The sequence below is a fragment of the Pinus tabuliformis genome, chromosome 7 (genome assembly GCF_031772625.1).
Source record: "Pinus tabuliformis cultivar Carrire ecotype Pingquan chromosome 7, CPIR1, whole genome shotgun sequence".
In the NCBI taxonomy this organism is placed as follows: Eukaryota; Viridiplantae; Streptophyta; class Pinopsida; order Pinales; family Pinaceae; genus Pinus; species Pinus tabuliformis.
Genome location: NC_142293.1, coordinates 1,480,393,240 through 1,480,417,738, shown reverse-complemented (window position 1 = coordinate 1,480,417,738; position 24,499 = coordinate 1,480,393,240). Strand labels below are relative to the sequence as shown.

The following is a 24,499-nucleotide window of genomic DNA, read 5'->3' as shown; positions in this document are numbered from 1 at the left end:
CTTCTATTGAAAAGAACATTATTTTTGTATTTTTGCTTAAGTGGTTGGAGTTATTATGATTTTGTCTCTTATTAGGTTTTGACTGTGCAGGGGTAGTGCGAAGGGAAAGAAAGCTTGGGAAAGGTCAGGAGGGCTAGGAGAGGTTCCAAGGGATCCCTAACATCATTCCACAGGAGTCCACAACGTTCGGATGCTCGGCAACCGAGTTTGCAGGCTTCTACAGGATGTCTGCAGGGGATCCTACAGAAAACTCGGGATTTCTACAGGAAGTCTGCTAACTTCTACAGGATGTCCTACAGTCGGAGTTTTAGGTAATGGAGGAGTGAAGGGACTGTATGGATGGATGGGTAAGGTGAAGGAGGAGCTTGAGATGGCTCAGGGACAGAGAGATAAGACGGGGAAAGAGTGGGTACAGTTGGTTGGTGGATAGAAGGGTGGAAGCAATGGAAAGTTGAAAAGGTGGAGCTGCGCGAGAAGTAGAAGGGTTGGAAGGCTAACGAGCTGAACAGAGGATGGGTAGGTGACTTGGGCGCGGTTGAGAAGAAGAAGAAGATAACAGAGTGATGCAACGCAGTGTAAAGGAAACAAATCTGCACAAAACCGAGAATTCATCAACCTATTCTAACTGTGTTATTAAATCAATGAACAGCAATGTAAATTGTGGAGAGAAATCGTGCATGGTGTTGGAACGAAGAAGTATTGCTCAAGATCAGAATGCATGGAAGGTTTTATGACCGAAATGATTGTGTTGCAGCTTGCATGAATGTATAAGACTGCGTTTTTTGGTGGTTGGTACAGCCCACACCCCCAATCTCTAAACAGAGATGGCAGCGAGTGCACTATCAACCTTTTTTGGAGCTCTGATGAATTACAATCCTCCTACTCTAATCTAAGCTGCTGAAAGCACTTTAACCATAAACTAATCCTACTCAATCACACTAAAGAAATTAAATCAACAGACTGTGTTTTCCAAATGCATGTCAGAACAAAGAAATGAAGTGCTGAAAGGAAAGACAAGTAACAATACAAGGAAAAGGAGGTCTATTGCTCTCAGGTTGGGCCCTAACCTGAGAGCTATAGCTCCCTTAGAAACTCAGAATTGAATCCAAAGCTGCCTGCCTTTATTGAATAATCATGAGTCTAACATCATGCCAAAACTGGCTTACAAAAAGCAAAAACCGAGCTGTAGCTCGTGCTTAGAAATTGCAACAGTAGTTCAAAAGTTCAAAAAGCTTCTATCAAAGGCTACGGCCTTCATATTTATACATGATGAAGATCAAGCTGGCTTCCTCAATTAGTGGAGCTTGGCTGTCCAACTGAAAGTTAAACTGCCGTTCCTGTAGAATCCGTTGGCTGCTTTTAAGCTCGGTGGGGAGAGCTGTTGGAGCTCGGAGTTAAGGTGGAAATCACGAGGAAGGTCATCAAGACTGTGGACAACCTCCCTAAAAACCCGCAATGCCACCTTGGCTGTCTCCTTGTCTCCATTTGCGTGGTCTTTGCTCCCTTTAATGCCAAAAAACCTGAAATCATCATGTATTAGCCACATAGATATAATGCCTGCCCTTCTTCCTACAAATAACACGAATATACCAAGAAATGAATGCATAAGTGATAAAAGATGAAGGGTTGAGCAAGGTAAGTAGGCCAAATGAGCCCAAATTGTTACCAAAAATTGGGGCTCATCATCACCCCCCAGCTAAAATATTTGCTCATCCTTGAGCAACTTAGTCCAACTCTTCATCCTTCATTGCTTTTACTGCTACCCTTACATCCCAAGCCTCTGTAGTAGTGTCCTCCTTGCTGGTATGAAACCCAACTTTCTTGTTCACCTCTTCCCATTGTTCGCTGTCATCCTTCTCTGTGCTGCCTTCAATCAATCCTAGCAGCAGTGGTGGGCTGAGTTTAAGGCCAATCCAGCTGGCCTGGAGGTTTTGCATGGATTTCTTGTAAAGGTCTACCCTTACCAAAGCTTCCCTCATCCGAGTTGGGGTATGGTACTCTCGGATTTTCAAACTGTGTGCCAATGTATTCCACCTGCGTGTGCATGCTTGGGCAGCATTTTCTCCTAACAATCTTTCCATGTCTTCAAAATGAGCTATGGCTTGGGCCTGTTGATCCATATATCTTAATGAAGCTGTAGGATCAGTAGACAAGTGTTGGTGTGCTGAGATGAGTGCAACTGGATCCTCTGGTTCTGCTCGAATGAACAATGGCTCGTTCAATTCTCGGTTCATGACCGATTTTGCTTCAGCTGCGCTTTGATCCTCATGGTTCAACCATGAAGCGAACGCCATCAATTGCATATCACCCAGGGCAGTATTGGGATCCCAGGAAATTATATTAGGCAAGGCCAAATTATGGAGGTAAAACTCCGCTAATTTGGCTTTATCTTCTGACGAACTAGTACTGCACAACTCAGAAAATTGCTGTGGGTCTTGGATTTGAGAAATACCTCTTTGTGCCAAGTTATTTATTTGGAACTGCAGCCATTGGTCTTTCAAGTACAAACCATAGGATTTTGCAGGTTGTCTGCACTGTATTGCCTCCATGGCCCAACTGGCCATGCAGGCCAATTGTGCCTCTTTTTGCTGCAGCTGTTCTTTTAGAGCTTGCACTTCAATTTGTGCTTGCTGTTCTGCTTCCTGTAGAAGTGTCATTGGCTCCTTAAGACCGGTGGTCAGCTCCTTTTTGCCTTGTTGTTCTTCTGTGGTGTCCTTGGAGGATGTACCTGCCCCTGCCCTCAGCTCCTGTAGCTGCAATCTTAGCTTCTGGTTTTCTTCCTATAGGTACATTCTTTGGCAATTAGCCACATGTTTAGCCATGGCTAATTCACTCCTGGCCTCCTTGAGTTGCTCTTGTAAAGGACCTATGTCCGCCACACCCTTTGACTTGGCGATCTTCATCCACGTGTGTGTACGGACTCTTTCTTCCTCTAATGCAAAAAACAGGGGTACAGTAAATTTCTGCGGTATGATTTTGCCCGCCTCTAAAAAGGTGTAGTATGAACTCAGACTAGGCTGAGGGCTGGGCTCTGGTATATGTTCTTTTTCTTCCTCTGTAGGTGGCTCTACCTCACCCTCCCTCGGTGGTGATGAGGGTCCTTCTCCTTCCCTCCTTTCTGTTTCCTGTAGCCGGGTCAGAGTTTCCTGTAGAACATTTTCAGCCTCCTGTAGCCGAGCTTTTTCAGTCAACAGGTCTAACCTTTCTTGCCACTTAGTTTTCTTTGGGCTCCCCTTCTCATAGGTGACTGTTATCCTTGAGGGGGACTTTTCCTTAGGCGAAGTAGAGGTATCTTCAATAACGATCGGGCTGCTGGATTGAGGCTGTGGTTTGCCCGTCTTTATTCGGACACTTCTTCGAGCTTTAAAGTATAGAGGGGTCTCCCTCTTTCTTTTCTCTTTTGGCTTAGGTGGCGTGCTGAGGGCGGCCAGCACAGCTACTGCCTCCCTTGCTAGAATGTCCGCCTTTTTCTCCTTGGGTTTCACTTTTTTAGGGTTTCGTGTAGAAGACCCTGTTTTAGTCAATTTCGGGCTTCCTGTAGAAGACCCTTTTTCTGCTTTCGGGCTTCCTGTAGAAGCCTATTTCTGCTTTCCTGTAGACACAGGTGTCACCACCTTGGTTTGCTTTGCTGCATGAGTTTTGCTTTTTGGTTTGGTTGCGGGTGCTGATGAGGTACTTTTGCTGATGTGGACCTCCTCAGCTTTGTCCGTTCTGCTTTGCAACCTTTTCTCTCTTGCTGTCAAGATGGGTGTGTCACCTTTTTCTTTGTCATCCTTTTTCTCGTGCTTCCTCCTTTGTTCTTTCTTCTGCACTGTGGTCGGGGTCTTCTGCCTGTTTCTTTCTTTCCCGCGGCCACTGATTCCTTCTCCTCACTGCTGGAGGAACCACTTTCTTCAGTCAACATCCTTATGTCTCCATCTCTTGTCAGATTTCTGAATGCTTCCCATGAGAGAGGAACCTTGTATGAATGAAGTGCATCCTCCACGAGAAGTTTGATCAATCCATGGTGGGCTACCTGATCTGGTATGCCTTCTTTTAACTTTGTGGCACACTCAATTAGAGACTGTAGCAGGAAATAAGGGATGCTCAGTTTGTTTTCTACAGGGAGATCAATCTGGTGCCTCAATTCAGTGAGCAACCTAAAGTGATACCCGTACACAATGCTAAAACGGCCTTCACAGGTTATATACTTCATGATCTGCAGGCTAACTTCATTCCATGGTGGCAGCAAACTGGTTCTACGCACCCCATTTTTGTCCTCCGAGAATTCCTCCTTAGGTGGAAAGAATTCTTTCTTGGCCTGCTAGCTCAACTTCCTTTCTTCCTTATCCCATGGCAAACCCATTGGAAGTTCAGTAATTCGACTGATATATTGCGGGGTGAGCTTGAGGCTTAGGCCCCTGAAGTTCACAGTGGCCACTGTTTTGGATTTCGGCCTCAAAGCTTGTAAAAATTCTTCTGCCACTTCGTCGTCATAACCCTGCAACTTGTCACAAAAGGATATCCATTGCACCCGTGTGAAGAGCTCCACCACCTCCTGGTTTTCTCTCAACTTTGATGAATCAGTGGGTTCCCGTCTAATAAACCCACCCGGCATGATAAAAACTGTTGCTTTAACTAGAGGTGGCAAGTGCGGAAGAAATTTAGCTTACTGAGACAGAGCGTAGAATTACGCTTCTGTCATGCACATAATCCACGAAACTTATCCCTGAGGACCTTAACACAGTTTAATTACACTGACATCCTGTAGAACGACAGTCTATGCACAGCAGACAACAATTGCAACAATTTCCTACGACCAGACTGTAGACGACGATTCTGCCACCTTCAAAAACCAATTGCATGGAGAGTTCAGGGTTACCTTTTTAATCTGCCACCTTTTTACGTGAGGAACCCGTCTTCCTGTAGAAACAGCGTTCCTGTAGGAGCAGCTTTCCTGTAGGAGCAGCGCGCGATTTCCGGGGAATACTACAGTGGGTCTGCGCTTTTGCTGTAGCTTCACAGGCGTTCTGATAGCCAAAGGCTCGGAGTTTCGAACTGCAGAGGGATCTGAATGTTCACTCGAGTTTCAAACGGTGAAGGGTAAATGCATGCGGGCAATCTAGCTGATTAGATTTGAATTGGCGGAATCCGTGGCGCGGGGGTAAGCTGTCCCCGCCGGACCGTTGGACGACGTCATCCCATCATTTGTCTGCGAGTTCCCTTACTGCGCATCATCTCCCGCAGATCCGCCGCCGCCATTCTCGTTAGACTCGTTTTTCCCGACGGGATTTCTCTCACGTGTGTGCTGCCCATTCCTTTTGTCATGGCCGCCACCCAAACATCCGACTAGACCATTAACTGGTCGACGTGGCCATTCAAATGACCATACCACCGCTCAACCCATTCACCTCACACTTTGCAAACAATTCAAAGTAAAATTCATGCAATCTGATGGAAGGAAGGGTCGAGACACTTACCTGCGCGGCTGCAACACGATTTTTCGGCTTTTGGACGATGATGAGTGGATCTATCTGCCGCTGATGAATTTGCACAGGCCCGGAGGTTCATGTTTACAGGCTGCCGACGATGGATTGGATGCTTTGGCTGCATGCGCCCGCGTTTCATTGCATATGGCCAGCGCTGTGAATGGTATCCACTCTAGCGGGCTTAACTGTTACAGGACTCCCGCGGGATGTCTTGTAACAGTTCTTCCTCCTTGGGTGCATGCTGCACGACGAAGGATCTGGCCTCACGATCACGCTCCCGGAGCTTCTGGATGACTGGGATGGATATGGTATGAGATCTCAGCATTTGTTTATCTTAAAAATTGCTTTCTCCTTGATAACTCATCGATCTGCTTTGCTGGTGCAGGTAACTTCGTTGCATGTCGACAAGGATGGTGGAACAAGGTGACAACAGTGTGCAAGGGTGACAACAGTAGCTTGCATGCGTCCAAACCGATCCTTAGCCGTTAGATCTCCTCATAAAATGAATTCTGGGCCGTCCCGAACTTCTACAGGAAGTTTCCTGTAGAAATACAGAGCTTCCTGTAGAAAGTTTGCGTTTCCTGTAGAAAGTCTGCACCTTCCTGTAGAAAGTCTGCATCTTCCTGTAGAAGGTCTGCATCTTCCTGTAGAAGACTCAAGCCATGATGAAATTGTGCACATACCTTGGAGGAACTGAATATTCTTGGAGGAGGTGCTGGTGAGGTCTCCTGGCAGCATGATAAGGATCCTTAGCCTTGAGTTGAGAGGCTTCCTCTCCTCCATAGAACACCTGCAACCTGCATGCAATTTCACATGATGAACTTGCTGTCTTTGTCTTTTTTGCTTATTGTTTTTTCTTTTTTCTTTTTTTTTTTTGAAAGATAACAGGGGCGCCTCAATGAGGTTTTCACCCTTGCCATCTGCCCTGAGCGCCTCAGAGAGGTTTTCACTCAAGGATCTTTTTCAAATCTTTTTTCTTCTTTTTTTTTTTTTGAAAGACAATAGGGGCGCCTCAATGAGGTTTTCACCCCTACCACCTGCCTTGGGCGCCTCAGAAAGGTTTTCACCCAAAGATCTTTATTATTATTTTTTTTTTTAGATTTTTCAGGGTATGCCCAAAGCAGAGGCAGAACCCTTCTCTATGACCAACACTGACTTCTCCATAGTTTTGATGAACTCTTGTCTTGAGAGAGGCTTCCTGTAGATCTTCAATCGATGCCCATTGACAAGCATGGGGATGGCTTCCTCATCAATGGTCTGAATAAGAACAGATCCATTGTCATGACATTTTTCCACTGCATATGGTCCTAGCCATCTGGTTCTCAGCTTCCCCTTGAAATCTTTGTATCTGGAGTCATACAACAAGGCCCAATCTCCCGGCTGGAATTGCTTGTCATGGAGGTGTTGGTCATGCCACACCTTTCTCTGAAGTTGAACCACTTCCGAGTGAAGGAGGGCCTGCATCCGGTGCTCATCCAGTCCATTCAGCTGCAATAACCTTTTTTGCTGTGCATGGCTGAGATCTAGGTCCAGCTGAGCTGCCATCCTCAAAGTGTTGTATTCAAATTCAATGGACAGCAAAGCTTTCTTCCCATAGACCAGCTCATAAGGTGTGAAGCCGGTGGTGGTCTTCCAGGTTGTGTTGTAAGCCCATGTGGCCTCAACCAGGCGATCTGCCCAGTCCTTTCTGCTGCTGCTCACCACCTTAGTCAAGATCCCTTCCAATGCTCTATTGGTGACTTCCACCTGCCCATTTGCTTGAGGGTGATAGGGGGTGGAAGTCCTATGCTTGATCTTGTGATGAGCTAGTAAGTCTTCAACCAGGTTGGATGTGAACTGGCTCCCTTGATCGGTGACCAGCTCTCTTGGGTAGCCAAACTTGTAGAAGATGTTTTCTCTTAAGAACTCGGCCACCTTTTCTTCTGTTGCTGCTTTGATTGCTTTAGTCTCTGCCCACTTTGTCAGATAGTCAGTACACACAATGATGTAAGACCTTTGCCTTGAAGGAGGGTTGATTGGACTCACAAAGTCCATACCCCACTTCTCAAATGGCTCAAGAGTCACTTGAGGTTGGAGAGGCATCTCATCCCTTTGAGTCGGTTTCCCCATTCTTTGGCATTGGTCACATTGGCTGATATATCTTCTGACATCTTGATGAAGTGTGGGCCAATAGTAGCCTGCCTGCAGGATTTTGAAGGCAGTCCTCTTTGCTGCAAAATGTCCTCCACAAGGCCCATCATGACAGGTGAGGAGGATATCAAAGACTTCCTCTTCCCTTACACAACGCCTTAAGATCTGATCGGGGCCAAGCTTGAATAGATTGCCCCCGATCCAAGTAAATGAGGCACTTTTTCTGATGATTCTGCTCTTCTCTCTTGAAGATAGGTGCGGAGGGAACTGTGCTGAAACAAGGTAGTTTGCTATATCAGCAAACCATGGAGAGAGTGATGAGATAGCAAACAGATGCTCATCGGGCATCTGGTCATCCACTGTTCCATCCTCATCTGCAGACAAATCCAATCTAGATAAAAAGTCAGCAACAACATTTTCTTTACCTGGTTTGTCAACAATGGTCAAATCAAACTGCTGCAATAAAAGTAACCATCTAATAATACGAGCATTCACATCTGGTTTATTCATTAAATATCTAATTGCAGCATGGTCTGTATGTACAAATGTTTGATAGCCAGTGATATAATGTCGGAACTTGTTCAGTGCATGGACCACAGCCAAGAACTCTTTCTCAGTTACAGTGTAATTCAGCTCGGCTTTGGACAAGTTTTTGCTAACAAAGTAAATGGCATATGGAAGTTTCTGCTCAACTTGTCCTAAAGCTGCACCTATGGCTTTGTTCGAGGCATCAGTGTGGATGTGGAAAGGTAGGGCCCAGTTTGGACCTCTCAAGATTGGGGCTGACACCAACTTGTCCTTTAATTCATTCAAAGCCCTCTGACAATCGTCAGTCCATTTAAACTCCACATCTTTTGCCAACAGGCCAAACAATGGTGAGGCTAGCTTGCTGAAGTCTTTAATGAATCTCCTGTAATACCCTGCTAATCCTAGGAAACTCCGAACATCCCTTACCTTTTGAGGAGGTGGAACCTTCTTGATGAGAGCAATTTTGTTAGGATCCACCTGTAACCCTTGGCAAGAAATGGCATGGCCTAGCACGGTCCCTTCAGTCATCAGGAATTCACTTTTTTCAGGACTAAGGGACAGGTTCATCTCAATGCATTTGGTTAGGACTTTTCCCAGATTGGACAATGCTTCCTGGAAGTTGGCTCCATAAGGAGTGAAGTCATCCATATAGATTTCCACTGCATCATGGACCAGCTCCGAGAAGATGCTTAAGACAGCTCTCTGGAAGGTAGCAGGAGCATTGCATAGCCCAAAGGGAAGAACTCGGTAGGCAAAGGTACCCCAAGGACAAGTGAAGGTGGTCTTATCTTGGTCTTCCGGGCTGATTTGAATCTGGTTGTACCCGCTAAACCCATCCAGGAAAGAGAAGAACTTCTTTCCTGCCAGTCCATCCAACACTTGATCTATGAAAGGTAGAGGGAAATGGTCTTTCTTGGTAGCTTTGTTCAGTTCTCGGTAGTCCACACAGATTCTCCACTTCCCATTTTTCTTGGGAACCAGCACCAGAGGGGACACCCATTCACTATCTGAGATGGGGTAAATGAATCCGGCATCCAACAGTTTTTGCAATTCTTCCTTGACAATGTCCTTAAGGGCTGGATTCATTCTCCTCTGAGGTTGTCTAACCGGTTTACAATCCTCTTTGATGTATATGTGATGGGTACAGACCGAAGGATGAACTCCTTTCATCTCCTTATAGCTCCAAGCAAAAGCATCTAGATGGCTGGCCAACAGGCTACACAGCTCCTTTTCCTGGGAGGGAGATAGGGAGGAGCTGATCTTTAACGTTTTCTCAGGGCCGAACTCCACATTTTTGACTCTAGGAGTGACAGGGTTGGTTGTACAAAGATCCACTAAGGTGCTGGCTTGGGCATCCTCCACCAATTTCTCTAAGGATAGTGCACTGGAAGGTGGATTCTGGATAAAGGTCTCAATCAAGTCATCCTCGGTTGGGGGGTCTCTTCTAGTGGTATCTAGGGTGCACAGAGGTGCTGAGTACACTTCATCCTCTTCTCCTTCCTCCAACCAAAGTGGTAAGTCATGCTCTAAGGAGGGTTGGGCAGGAGGGTATAGGACTAGCTGCTTGGACATAGGACCATTTTTGATGGTCATGTTTCCTGCACGACAACTTATGTAAGCATCTGCAGTGGCTAACCAAGGCCTTCCCAGAATAAGAGGATATCCAGTAAGCTTTGCCTTGGGTTGCAGAACCAAGAAATCTGCAGGGTATTCCCAAGAGTCGATAGAGACCAAGACATCCTCCACAATCCCTTCGGGAGTCACAGTGGAGCGATCTGCTAGTTGCAGTACTGTCGAGGTCCTCCTCAAGGAACCCTGAAGATTGAGTTTGAGCATGGTATCCATGGTCATCACATTAATGGCAGCCCCCAGATCAATCAAGGTGTGAGGTATGATGGTGCCATTGATGTGGACATCTACTACAGGACTCCCAGGATCTAGATACTTTGGGCAGATGACTTGTCCTAACATAAGGTCAGACAGTTGTCCTAAGACATTGATGGTTGAAGCATCTCTCTTTCGCCTGCCTGGGTGTTTGAAACACTTTTCCTTAACCAGTTTGTTGTATATTGGCACATCCTTGATGGCTTGGAGAAGTGGTATTTTCACACACAACTGCTTGAGCTCACCCAGAAGTTCATCCTCCTCTGGGTTGGGTTGTGTGGTGGCTGTTAGTCTCTCAGGAAAGGGTGGAATAGCCTTTGGTTCACTTTCCTGTTTATCTTCCTCATCCTCTGGGGGAGGAGGTTGGCGATCTGGAAGAGTCTTTCCAGATCGAAGATTGATCTCCTGGATCTCCACAGCATAAGTAGGGCATGATGTTTCCCCAGTGTATACCTGCTGGGCCTGTCTATTGTTGGGGTTCGGGTTCGGTTGAGCAGGTATTTGAGGTTGCCTTGGAGGAGCAGGAGGTAATGGTTGAGGTTGAGCTGGTGGTGGAGGCAAAATGGCAGGAGGAGTGTTGTACTGGGGCCTCCACCCCGACTGAGGTGCATTCCACTGAGGCTGCGGCTGGGCATGTGAGTGATATGAATGAGTAGTGGGTTGAGTAGGGTACTGAGGTGGGTAAGACCATGGAGGCGGCATGGACCAAGAAGGATGAGCAGGGGGACCCCAGGAAGGCATAGGAGTCGATTGGTTGGGGCTGTAATAAGCTTGGGGTGCCCCTTGCATCCCCTGCTGGTAAGGTCTAGGTCCTTGTGGCCTTCTTTGGTTGAGGAAATAGAGAGGTTCAGTGGGAGCTTCTGTCCCTTGGTACATGGCTTTAAATCCAGGTAAGGTTGGACATTGGTTTGTGGGATGGTCCTCCTCACAAACGAAACACACTTCAACTGAATGCAATGGGCATTCGTTCTTAGGGTGTCTCCTTGTACATCTAGGGCAGAAGATAGCCAAGGCTCTCTCAGCTTCTTCCTTCTTCTGCTGGATCCTGAATGTGTCCAGCTGCATGGCAATGGTCTGTCTCACCTCACTCTTAAGATCTTCTAATTGATTTGCAAACTCATGTTTGGAGAAAGGGACACCAGCTGAGAGGAGGTTTCCTCTACCTCGTTTCCGAGCTGCCTTGGAGTGGTTTCTAAACACAGTCTTGATGTCCTCATAAGGCAGTTGGTAAATATCCCCCCCAGCTAACATGTGAAGGGTATCTAAGAGGTCTTCAGGGACTCCTCGGAGCAGGACCAACTTGAGGGATTCAGGGTCAAGTGTGCACCTGGCCCGCTTATAGCTAAGCTGGAACCTCTCCTCATAATCCTCTAAGGACTCATCATTTCCCATGGTCATCCGAAAGATTTCTCCCTTGGTTTCCTTGGACCTACAGTAGTCCCGGTATTTGGCATTGAAAGCTTGCTGCATCTGAGCCCAAGTAGTGATACTATTCCCAGGTAAGCCCATGAACCAGCGTAATGCTGCATCCTTAAGAGTTGAAGGGAAGAGTTTCAGCTTCTGCTCATCTTCAGTATAGTCATAGGTTCTACAAAGGACAACAAACTCAAACAGGAAGGTATCAGGATCTTCAGTAGTCAGTCCATGGAAGTGAGGTAGAGCGGAGGGACTAATGTTTTTCATTTTCATGTCTCCATTGGTCTCTCGGATGGGGAAGGCACCTTCTATCCTCTCATCTTCTCCTCTATTGTCAGCCATAGCTTCAGATGGGATGGTCTCTAATTCTTCTTCTGCTATAGGATCTTCGTATATCTCAGGAGGTTCACCTATAGGTTCTTCTGGATCACTGTCACCGAAGAAGAGAGAAGGGTGACTCAGTGATGTGGTGGGGGTATTGGGTAGGAATTTGCCTGTCTTATCTCGGTTCCTACGAGGCATGAAATGGAAAGACTTTTTTTGATTGCTTTTGTTTTTTCTCTTCTTTGGTACCTGCAAAACTGAAACAGATTGATCTACAACTAACTATCTTACTGAAATAAAGATGCAGAATTGAAAGGAAAGCAGGAAAGAACTAATCTACTTTGCTCAAATGAAATTGCAGGAATGGAAATGCTAGTCTACGCTTGCAGAATTGAAATGCTAATCTACGCTTGCAGAATTGAAATTGCGGAATTGAAAGGCTAATCTATGAAAGCAGGAAATGTCTATGCTACTTTTGCAGAATGGAAATGAAATAAACTACTTGGCAGAAGGCAAGAGTAAGAAAGTAGAAGAAAAGCAACAATTACTAATACTCTGACGCTTCCCCGGCAATGGCGCCAAAAAGATGGTGGGCTCCAGTATTGTAGCAATAATGCTACAACTCCTGGAGCTTCCTATCTCTAATTTTATCAACCCGGTAGTTCGTAACAAACTTGGAAGCGACGGTGCTGTATGCACAAGTACTAGCTCTTGTCGCAGCTGTCACTTGGTCAGCTGGCACAAGTCCGCTAGGGCTCAAGCCAACTTCTATATATTCTCAGAAGAAGCTTTCTAAATGATGAACGAAGACTATCTGAAAGGAAATTAACCTACTTTGCAAGAATAAACTGAAAGCCAACCAAAACATGGAAACCCTAGTAAACCCTAATCTGACTAGCTTAATCTCTATGATGCAATGGTGGGAGTGCAAATGTCTAGAAATGATGCCATTACTTCTAGTGATATGAAATGCATGAACTTAAACTACTTCTATTGAAAAGAACATTATTTTTGTATTTTTGCTTAAGTGGTTGGAGTTATTATGATTTTGTCTCTTATTAGGTTTTGACTGTGCAGGGGTAGTGCGAAGGGAAAGAAAGCTTGGGAAAGGTCAGGAGGGCTAGGAGAGGTTCCAGGGGATCCCTAACATCATTCCACAGGAGTCCACAACGTTCGGATGCTCGGCAACCGAGTTTGCAGGCTTCTACAGGATGTCTGCAGGGGATCCTACAGGAAACTCGGGATTTCTACAGGAAGTTTGCTAACTTCTACAGGATGTCCTACAGTCGGAGTTTTAGGTAATGGAGGAGTGAAGGGACTGTATGGATGGATGGGTAAGGTGAAGGAGGAGCTTGAGATGGCTCAGGGACAGAGAGATAAGATGGGGAAAGAGTGGGTACAGTTGGTTGGTGGATAGAAGGGTGGAAGCAATGGAAAGTTGAAAAGGTGGAGCTGCGCGAGAAGTAGAAGGGTTGGAAGGCTAACGAGCTGAACAGAGGATGGGTAGGTGACTTGGGCGCGGTTGAGAAGAAGAAGAAGATAACAGAGTGATGCAACGCAGTGTAAAGGAAACAAATCTGCACAAAACCGAGAATTCATCAACCTATTCTAACTGTGTTATTAAATCAATGAACAACAATGTAAATTGTGGAGAGAAATCGTGCATGGTGTTGGAACGAAGAAGTATTGCTCAAGATCAGAATGCATGGAAGGTTTTATGACTGAAATGATTGTGTTGCAGCTTGCATGAATGTATAAGACTGCGTTTTTTGGTGGTTGGTACAGCCCACACCCCCAATCTCTAAACAGAGATGGCAGCGAGTGCACTATCAACCTTTTTTGGAGCTCTGATGAATTACAATCCTCCTACTCTAATCTAAGCTGCTGAAAGCACTTTAACCATAAACTAATCCTACTTAATCACACTAAAGAAATTAAATCAGCAGACTGTGTTTTCCAAATGCATGTCAAAACAAAGAAATGAAGTGCTGAAAGGAAAGACAAGTAACAATACAAGGAAAATGAGGTCTATTGCTCTCAGGTTGGGCCCTAACCTGAGAGCTATAGCTCCCTTAGAAACTCAGAATTGAATCCAAAGCTGCCTGCCTTTATTGAATAATCATGAGTCTAACATCATGCCAAAACTGGCTTACAAAAAGCAAAAACCGAGCTGTAGCTCGTGCTTAGAAATTGCAACAGTAGTTCAAAAGTTCAAAAAGCTTCTATCAAAGGCTACGGCCTTCATATTTATACATGATGAAGATCAAGCTGGCTTCCTCAATTAGTGGACCTTGGCTGTCCAACTGAAAGTTAAACTGCCGTTCCTGTAGAATCTGTTGGCTGCTTTTAAGCTCGGTGGGGAGAGCTGTTGGAGCTCGGAGTTAAGGTGGAAATCACGAGGAAGGTCATCAAGACTGTGGACCAGTGTGGAAAAAGTCCCGATAAAATCGGGATTTATTCCCCAAAACGCGATTTTTTCAAGAAAAGGATTAAATCGGCCGATTTTTTGCCGACTTTTTAAGAAACGAAAAAATCGGGATTAAATCGAAAAAGTCGGGATTAAATCGGGACTTTTTCCAAAAAATCGTGGTAGTTTCTTTAATGATTTTTTTTCTTTGAAAAAATCGGGATTTTATTGAAAAAATCGGATTTTATTGAAAAAGTCGGGATTTTATTGAAAAAGTCCGGATTTTTTTAAAAATGAATATTTTTGTATTTTTTTAATTTTGCCGACTTTTTGCCGACTTTTTCGAAAAACTCCCGACTTTGCCGAGTTTTTCAACTTTTGGACCCTTGCCGAATTAATCCCGACTTCGACTTTTTCCACATTGCTGTGGACAACCTCCCTAAAAACCCGCAATGCCACCTTGGCTGTCTCCTTGTCTCCATTTGCGTGGTCTTTGCTCCCTTTAATGCCAAAAAACCTGAAATCATCATGTATTAGCCACATAGATATAATGCCTGCCCTTCTTCCTACAAATAACACGAATATACCAATAAATGAATGCATAAGTGATAAAAGATGAAGGGTTGAGCAAGGTAAGTAGGCCAAATGAGCCCAAATTGTTACCAAAAATTGGGGCTCATCACATACGTTCAATTTCACTTTTTTGGACATAGGGATATCTGTACGGCCTGATGTTTGGAGGAACACTTCCTGGAATCAGATGAATAGCATGATCATGATCACGCATAGGTGGGAGACCCTTGGGAGTCTCAAATACCTTGAATGATTGTCCAGGACTTTTTGGAGATCTGGAGAAATAGATGATTCCAATTTGGAAACATCTAGCGAGCATAATTGTGCAATTACACCTCTTTTCTCATTTTTTAGAAGCTTTGTCATACCATGAGAGCTGATTATCTTTCCTGGTTTCCCTGCAATACCCCTTAATTCAACTTCCTTTCATTCCGTAGAAAATTTGATGAAAAGTTCTTGAAAATTAAAAGCTATTGTACCCAAGGATTGTAGCCATTGGACTCCTAGTACAACATCCGCACCTCCCATTGGAATGGAAAGCATTGGGCTAGTCAATACATATTCTCCCATGGATAGCTTGATATTATGGCACTTTCCAGAGCAATTTATTGTTCCTCCATTTGCAATCATCACTTGACACTCTGGTGCTGGATATAGGAAGCAATTCAATTCTTTTGCTACCCTACAATGAATAAAATTGTGGGTGCTTCCTGAATCAATCAACACTATTACCTTTTTCTTCTTGATTTGTCCTTCTATCTTGATGGTTTGAGGAGTGGTAATTCCCGCCAATGCATTACAAGATATGGTCGGATTTATTTGTTCTTCATCTAGGCTTTGTTCCTGGAGTATATCTTCTTCTTTTGATCTTTCTTGCTCCTTTTCTTCTTCCTCTTCACAATCTATGTAGAATAATTTCTTCTCAGCACACTTATGACCTTTAGTGTATTTGCTATCACAACTGTAACAAAGCCCTTTTGCTCTTTTTTCTTCCAATTGTTGTGGTGTCAACCTTATAGGTTGTGGAAGACTAGGGGCAACAACACTTCCATCTTTATAGTTGTGAGTGGTATGCTTCCTGGTTGCCATAATTTTGCTTTCCATTTTTCTTGCTAACCTGAATGCCTTCTCTAATGAATCAGGTTCCCAAAGGCGAACATCATGTTGGATATTATCTTTTAAAGACCCTATGAACACATCAATCCTATGCTCCTCTGGAATATCTTTTACCCTTATGTTCAATTTTTGGAACTCCTCAATGTGCTCCATTACTGAACCCTTTTGTTTGAGACTTATCAATTGGCTAAAAAAAGTGTTGCTTTTTGTATCTTCATAATGTGCTATCAATTCTTCCATAAAAATTGCCCAAGTGATAAATTGTTTACGAGAGCAAAGCCATTGATACCATACAAACTGATTTGGTTCCAAATATACAGTTGCCATACGTACCTTTTGTGCGTTTTGCACATTATTGAGATCGAAGAATTGCTCCATCTGTAATATCCATGTGGCGGGATCCTTGCCATGAAACTTCCTCATATCGATTTTTGGAATATGGTGATTCTTCGATCCAACATTAGTGTCTATGGAATCATGATTAACATTTCTTTTGTTCTCATCATGAGTTTCCGTTACTACCTTTTCACCATTAGTGATCCTTTCTTGTAGCAACTTCTTCAATTCTTCCATGTCTGTCTTCAAATCTATCTTCAAATCTGCCATGTCTCTCTTCAAATCTGTCTTCGAATCATCCATCTTAGCTTCCATGCCCTTCATCTTAGATTCCACGCCATTTATCTTAGATTCCACGCCACTTATCTTAGCTTCTGTTAGCTTTTGTGAGCGTGACATTTGTTGCATTTGTTATTGTAATTTTGATATATCATGTAGCATTTCTTCCTCTTCTTCATGAGTCATGCTAGAGCTTTCAGGTTCCTTACTAGGTGTTTGCATTTTCTTTCCTCGGGGCATCAGTTACCGATAATAATGCTTTACTATGCCCTTTGAATTCCGTTAAACCAAGCTTACACAAAAATTTAAAAAAAAACTACACACCTTTTTTCACTTTATAGAAGCCTGATATTGAATCTGATGTATCTCTGTAATTTCGGATCATCCAGTTCTGAAATTGCTACCTGTAGTAGCCTTCTGCGTCCTCTTTCCAATGCCACAAGTCTGAGCCAAATTGGATTCTCCAAGGAAGAGTTATGTGAAATCTCCCACAGTGACTTGCTTTTAGACTGGTTCAGTAGAGCGAACTTGTACGACGTGCCACGAGTCACTGTTTCAACCTTTGAATCTGAAACACACACACAAGAAACTACAGTCCGTCCTCTTTCTGTACCTTCTTACGAAATTTCAATCCGATCCCCAGAGAGAAAGTTATGACGATTTTCCCCAGGTCACCTGTTTTGAATGTAATTCAGGAGTCTGCAAAAAGACCAACTTCCTCAGATCATATCTCCGCAAATATCGTGCGAAAAGCTATGAAATTCGGACCCAAGGTTCAGCGCGATTTCTTCTCAAATGGGTTTTTTTTGCGACTTCTGAAACATCACAGAAAAAAAGTTATAGCGAAAATGCCACAATGACCTGTTTGGAGCAGCGAAACCCTAGAATCCAAAGCTCTGATACCAAATGTTATGAAACCAGCTCAAGAAAAGATAGAAAAGATAGATCAACGCCTTAGAATTCAGCCTCTTCGAGGGGGCAACCTCCTTTACATTACATGAATGAACAATTCTTGGATGATACAAATGGCAAAACCTCCTTTCTATATATAGGAGTCTAGGGAGTCACAATATAATCCAGCCGACCTAACAATAATAATATAAAGCCACAAAAATAACAATAGAGGGATTCTATGGGGCACAGAAATAACAATATGGGGGTAATAGGGGCACAACAATATAAATAAGGGGTATAACTACAATAGTAATGGGGTAATCACTAGTATTATAGGGACCCAACAGTTTGTAATGTTTACGAGACCCTCTAAGGGCCTTTTCATGGGAGGCATATAATGGATTCTATTCCTAATTATGAAATTCCAGCCTCGATAGGTTGCCAATGTCATACAAGCTAATAGGTAGTATTGTGTCTCTTCGTGTTTTGGTTTTGTAGATGGAAGTGAATGTAATAATGTTTCTCTGTATAATATATATTAGGTCTCTTAAGTAGAAGGTCCTGATATTTTGAGCCCATAATGTTTCTGAGATCCTATAAGGTCTTTTTTGTGGGAGGCACATCATGGATTCTATTCCTAGTTAAGAAAGACAAGCTGGAGGCTGATAATGAGATATAAACTAATAGGTAATATTGTCTCTTTGTGGTTCGTTGTTGTAAGTGAATGTAATAATGTTCACCTGTATAATATATAAATTAGGTCTTTTTAGATATAGGGTCCTGGTTTTGTGACCCCTTACTCATCTTGCATTCGACTGGGGCCTAAGAAGACCAACTTCAAGCCATCATAAGAATGCAAGCTTGGAACACCATCTATCATTATTGTTTTCTTTTACAAACATTGCCCTATCATAAAATAAATTATGTTTCAGAGCATCATCAATCGGGTAATTTAATTCCAGAACTATATGTGCCACTTAGTGTAAGTTTTGTAACATAGCCACTGATAAATTTCTTACATGTAGAGTGTTGGCAACTGTCCGATTTCATCGTTGGAACAATGACAATTATAAATATCAGTTTCAGAATGTTTTTATTCTTCAAAAGTTAAGAGCCATCATACAACATCAGTTTTTGTGTCATCTTGGTACTTCAGTTTTAGAGCATATTAAATCTACAAATCATTGTAGAAGTTCTACAAGGTATTGAAACCCCAGTTTCCTGTAGTGTCAGTACTTAACTTGATCAGGCTGTAACAACTAATTTTACGTTATGCATTTTTGGTGAATCAGATCCTTTGTCGCTTGTTCGTGATCATAAGTTGAAGCAGGATCTCTCTTCTCGAGGCATACTGGTGAGAACATTCAATTCAGATTTACTATATGAGCCCTGGGAGGTTAAAGATGAGGAAGGACATGCATTTTCCACCTTTCAGGCTTATTGGAATAAGTGCCTTAACATGACATATGATCCGTCAGCTCCCCTTCTACCTCCCAAAAGGATTGTTGCAGGTTTGCACTCTGCTTTAGACTCTTCTTAAATGGCACTCTCGTTCTTCTTTTCCATACAGTTATTTTCCATGTTAATGTCAACTGCCACAGAGTGTCAAGAAAGAGAAGGCTTTAATTAACTTACATTATTTTGGACATATTAGATTTGCACTCTTGCTGAAAAATCTAGTGCAGAGCTGAACCTTAAGGAATCACATAATTTTCAAGGTTAATAATAAATATATATCAATTTCCACTCATTGAGTACCCACAACAGGGATCTAGGACTTCAATTGCTTTGATAAGCATTTTTATTGCGGTTCCTAAACATACTACTGGATATTCCACACTATATCATCAATACTTTTAAATTTCTGACCTACCTGTAATGTCAAGGATATACCTTGGATCTCAAGCATAGTGGATGGGTATTCTTTTGTATTTCAATAATGAATCCAATTTGTATATATAAGAAAAATGTAGGTAATGCAAATAATTAAAAATAAATAAATTGTGGTCATGTTTATTTGATTGTATGCCCAATTCGTATTGTCTTCAATAGTTCAAAACTTGTTTTTCCCTTTCTCCTCATCAGACATAATCCTTCTCTTGTTATAAATGTACTTTGACTACGCCTTTGTATTTTTGCAGTTGCCTTCACTTCATTCCCTCAAATGGTTCCCTTGCTTTTGTTTTTTATGGAGTTGTTTCGAAGTTCAGGGACTACATTGCATAGCATGGACTTGTTTGGCTTAGATGCTAGGTCTAAGGGGTGACTATTCTGCCAAAATTGCCTGGGACATGCCTCGAGCTTTATCCCTTTCTGAGACATGCCATTTGGGTTGGGCAGACCACAGTGAGAATGGAACCCTTTTGGACAATTTAATACTCCATTGACATCACCAACAAGCCAATGTCACATTGGGAATAGTTCCTTTGTTTTATTCTATACAAGATAAAAGTGTGCATCTTTTACAGAACAATTCCAATATACAACAGTAAGGTTACACAACTAAAGTGCTTCTTGGGCATAATCAATTAACTGTACAGGAGGGAGTTAGAAAATAATCTACCAACAGTCCACCAATCAATCTGATGCCTTTCTTCATCCTTGGATTGTGGTGTTCATGTGTCATGCCATACATTTGGCTACAGTATGTGTCTTCAATGTTTATGCATTTGTCTCATTTGGAATCAATCTGAGTTCAGAAAATTGAGAAAGATATACAAGAATTCACTTTTTTCCAAGAACATAGATTTTGGATGTATGAAAAGTTGAAAATCATACAAGTGCCATGGCATAGCGTGGCAGAACTGGTATGAATTGAACTTTTATCGATAGGTGTTGATAGCTAACAACAGTCTACTGAGAAACATTTCAACTTTCCTGCAATGTCTCTGAAGAATAGGACCTTTATATCTCAGATGATTATAAACTTATTGGTATAATGAACTTTGTTGCCATAAGTTCAGTATTTTAAAATTTCAGTCAATAAGTGGTATGTCCATTGAATTCAAATGTGTCAATTTTGCTTATAAAGCATTTCTCTAATAGAGAAGTTTTTTTTTAAAATATATCTATAATTTTGTTAAAGCTTAAGATAGGAAGCATTACCTTTGCATTTTTTCAAGTGATCAAACTACTTAAGGCGCCTTTCAGTAAATGCTAATCAGCTGCTAATCAGGTTCAATTATAACTGGTGAAGACTTGAGCAGTGATCTTTATCTAAAGGTGTATCATTGTTTGTCCCACATCCATCAAATGACACAGTTAGTAGCCTGCATTATGGAAACTATAATGAAACTGCTTGCGGACAACTAGTAGGGATCAAGCACACGGGAGGCACAGACTAGATTTGTGATTAGTCTAGACTCCTACCTGTGAGCCTCGAGAGAAGCCTGGGCCCACCCTTATGGTCATCCAGTTGCACTCTATGATATGCTAAAATTATACAGTGTTTTTCATGGTTGGTGGAATCACACCAGTCTTATCCTAATCAATGCCATAGTAGACATTGCAAGCCAACATTTGTGTGACAAGTTTTGGACCAAATATTGATCCTACAAATTGACATTCATGGTCTAACAACAATTGGCACAAAGATGTGCAGCATTTACTTTTGTAAGGATTTGACTACTTGCGGACGACAAATACTAAGCACCCTGCAGTAAGCCAATGATTGGCTTACTGCCTTTTCATCCTGTCCATTGAATACCATATTATTCCCATCCAGTGGACAAGATGGAAGGGCATTAAGCCAATCATTGGCTTACTGCATGGTGCTTAGTATTTTCCCTTGCAGACTACCCTTTTGCACTAAAATTTAAGTTATATAACGAACAAATAATGATGCATAACATAACAGTAGACAGCGATGGCTGATTACTAACATATTGTATTTTACTAAGATCAAGGTGAACACACCTCACTGGAGCTTTACCTGTGTTAGCTGCTTATTGATATGCTTATTAAATGCATGGTCATGTATATTCAGGTGAAGTGTCTAACTGCCCATCAGATGATCTAAAACTGGAGGATGAATCTGAAAAGGCCAGCAATGCACTTTTGGCAAGGGCATGGTCACCTGGTTGGAGCAGTGCTGACAAGGCTCTAACTGCATTTATCAATGGACCTTTGCTTGACTATGCACTAAACCGTCAGAAAGCAGATAGTGCGACGACTTCTTTGCTGTCACCTCATCTGCATTTTGGGGAGTTGAGTGTTAGAAAGGTGTTCCACCTTGTTCGCATCAGACAAGTTTTGTGGGCTAATGAGGGAAATACTTCAGGAGAACAGAGTGTGAATATGTTTCTGAAGTCAATTGGTCTCTGGGAATATTCAAGATATTTGAGTTTCAATTTTCCTTGCAGCCATGAGAGGCCACTTCTTTCACATCTTAATTATTTCCCATGGAGGGTTGACAGGGATTACTTTAAATCTTGGAGGCAAGGTAGGACTGGCTATCCGCTAGTTGATGCTGGGATGCGGGAACTTTGGGCAACAGGATGGTTGCATGATCGAATCCGGGTGGTGATCTCTAGTTTCTTTGTTAAGGTTCTCCAACTTCCCTGGAGATGGGGTATGAAGTATTTCTGGGACACGCTCCTGGATGCTGATCTAGAGTGTGATGCTCTTGGATGGCAGTACATTTCTGGCTGCTTGCCAGATGGCCGTGAGATGGATCGAATAGATAATCCTCAGGTATGTTACAGTACAATCTGAATTTGTGTACTAAACACAGATACGGTTCTTGCATTTAACTTATTCATGGATGAAAATATATTAGGATTTAATTTAAATATTTTGACTGTTCATATTTTGGGTATTTGGGATTATGCGTAGTTTGAAGGCTACAAATTTGATCCAGCGGGAGAATATGTCCGTCGCTGGCTTCCAGAGTTGGCTAGATTGCCCACACAGTGGATTCATCATCCATGGGATGCACCACAAGCTGTTCTTCAGTCTGCTGGAGTTGAGCTGGGTTCCAACTATCCCCTACCCATTGTAGAGATATCGACAGCTAAAGAGCGCTTGCAAGATGCCCTTTCAGAAATGTGGCAACGTGAAGCAGCTGCTAGAGCTTCTTTGGAAAATGGCACAGAAGAAGGTTTGGGAGAATCATTGGAAAATGCCAATGCCTCATTGTCAGAAAATATGGATGTTGACAGAGAGCCAGTTAGAAACAACACAGGTTTTGCAGCAAGGTCACAAGATGACCAATTGGTGCCAAGTATAAGCAATATGGTGCAAAGGGTAGATGTAACTTATACTTTGAGTCAGGCTGCATCTTCTGCTCGATCTGAACAAGCAGAGGTACCTTCTAATAGAGATTCAGGAACAGCTTCTGCAGCTTCATCTCAACAATTTTTAGGACAGTCCACTTGGTCCATGACAAGGGGTTTAATTGAAGATCTACCAAATGTGATTAGTCATTATCCCCAAATGCAAGCCCTAGATGAACAGAGTGAATCTCATTCAACTGCAGATTCTTCTAGTATCTTGAGAATGCGAGATGATACAAGTAGTGGAGGCATTGTACCTGTCTGGTCGCAGTCTTTATCAGGACATTCACAGCAGTTCCCAGAGGAAGGAACTGTTCCTGGAACAGCTGAATCTAGTCTTCAGCAACAATTACACAATCATTCAATGGGAACCTGGAGACATGGGCATAATCAAGGTGCGGTTCAAATGTCCAAGTCAGTGTGTTCAGAATTTAACTTTAAGTATGCTGTATTGTGAATATTGACCCTATTGCTGTTTTCCTCCAAATTTTTATATGCAGGCAGCTTCACAATCATGCTAGACCAAGGAGCTAGGAGCTAGAGAATGTAGTACAGTCCAATGATGTAGTGTAGTTTTGATATCCTTGTCGAGAACTGCAATGGCTGTTGAAATTCCCTATGCTTGAATTGCTAGGAAGATAAGGTGTTTATATCAACAATACTTTCAGCTTTGGAAAAAACATGTTTGTAAGAGATTTCATGCCTTGGTGTTGGAGGGCCTGTGATTCATACACCTCATTTTTAGCTGTTGTATTGCAGGTTTGCAGTGTAAAGTAAGTTCTATTGTTTACAAAGGGGAGGAAATACTAGCAAAGCTTGCAGTCTAGATTGTCTTCGTATATTGAGGAGTTTTAAGCCTTATTCAAGCGCAGCGTATACTTGTCTACGTATATCAGACTCTAAATGTTAGTTTAGTCGCAACCTTCTCCAGAGATGAAGACTGCTGTAATATATTATTTTATCATGTATTATTTGTAAAGTTGTCTATTAGCATTTTAGCCAGTCAACGAAAAAGTTGGTAGATTTTATTTTGAAAAGAGTACAAATTCTGCTGTAATTATCATTGCAATCAATTTTTGTAAGTTTGATCTGCACAAATATTCTCTCTGAATTTCCATGCCTTTCATTCAAAAGATTTGCTGAAGTTTTGTTTTCATTTGAATATATTAAATTTGTTTTCTTTTGTTCTTTGTTTTCTGTAACTGGCATTTGCCACTTCGTGCAACTTAAAGATGTGAATTGTTCTATTATAAACTTCTACATTTTTCTTTCTGATTTTCTTTTTTCTTTCTACAGTGTAACTATAGCAATGCTCTCGTAGTTTTCTATTGAGAAGAAAGATACATCGATGTCAGAAATATGTCAGATTGTTCAAGTTCACTGAAATTCCATGTAAAAAAGTTCTAAGAAAGCTAAGTTTGGACTTTTCTGGCCTGATCATATTTTACGTTTCTCCTATGGCGTCATCCATCCTTCATGCTGGACACAATGTGGATGCGGTAGAATGCATAAAAATTTATACCCTTTCTAATATATACCTTCTTCTCAAAGTATTTCAACAATCATCCACACCCTTTTGCTTGAAGACACATGCAACTAAGTACAATATAAATTTATTGTTAGTTTTATAAAAAGTACTCAATATGATTCAAATTTCAGTTTTTTCAAATTGCAATAACCTGCTGGTCATTATTACTGAATTCTTCCCTTTCATAAGTCTGCCTTGTAGTTTGGAAACAACACCCTCAGTTGTCTCTGCTATTTTTGGCAATCGAGAAAAAGTTTCACATAATTAAATAAGTCACTTGGTTCTCTTCTTACTGTGTTTCTGTAAGATAATCAATGTCTATGCTGCCAGCAGCCAATGGAAT

The 24,499-nt window shown here is 42.3% G+C and overlaps 1 protein-coding gene across 1 annotated transcript in view; it reads left to right on the top strand.

The window, feature by feature from the left end:
• CRY1 (cryptochrome 1) overlaps positions 1 to 23,811 on the top strand; it is a 51,580-nt gene extending 27,769 nt beyond the window's left edge. The window contains exons 2-6 of the mRNA XM_089459916.1: positions 18,648 to 18,866; positions 21,341 to 22,047; positions 22,189 to 23,023; positions 23,129 to 23,271; positions 23,388 to 23,811. Of these exons, the coding sequence (XP_089316042.1) occupies positions 18,648 to 18,866; positions 21,341 to 22,047; positions 22,189 to 23,023; positions 23,129 to 23,169 (1,802 nt within the window). The 3' untranslated portion in view covers positions 23,170 to 23,271; positions 23,388 to 23,811. The remainder of the gene's footprint in view (positions 1 to 18,647; positions 18,867 to 21,340; positions 22,048 to 22,188; positions 23,024 to 23,128; positions 23,272 to 23,387) is intronic.
• The last annotated feature ends 688 nt before the right edge of the window (positions 23,812 to 24,499 follow it).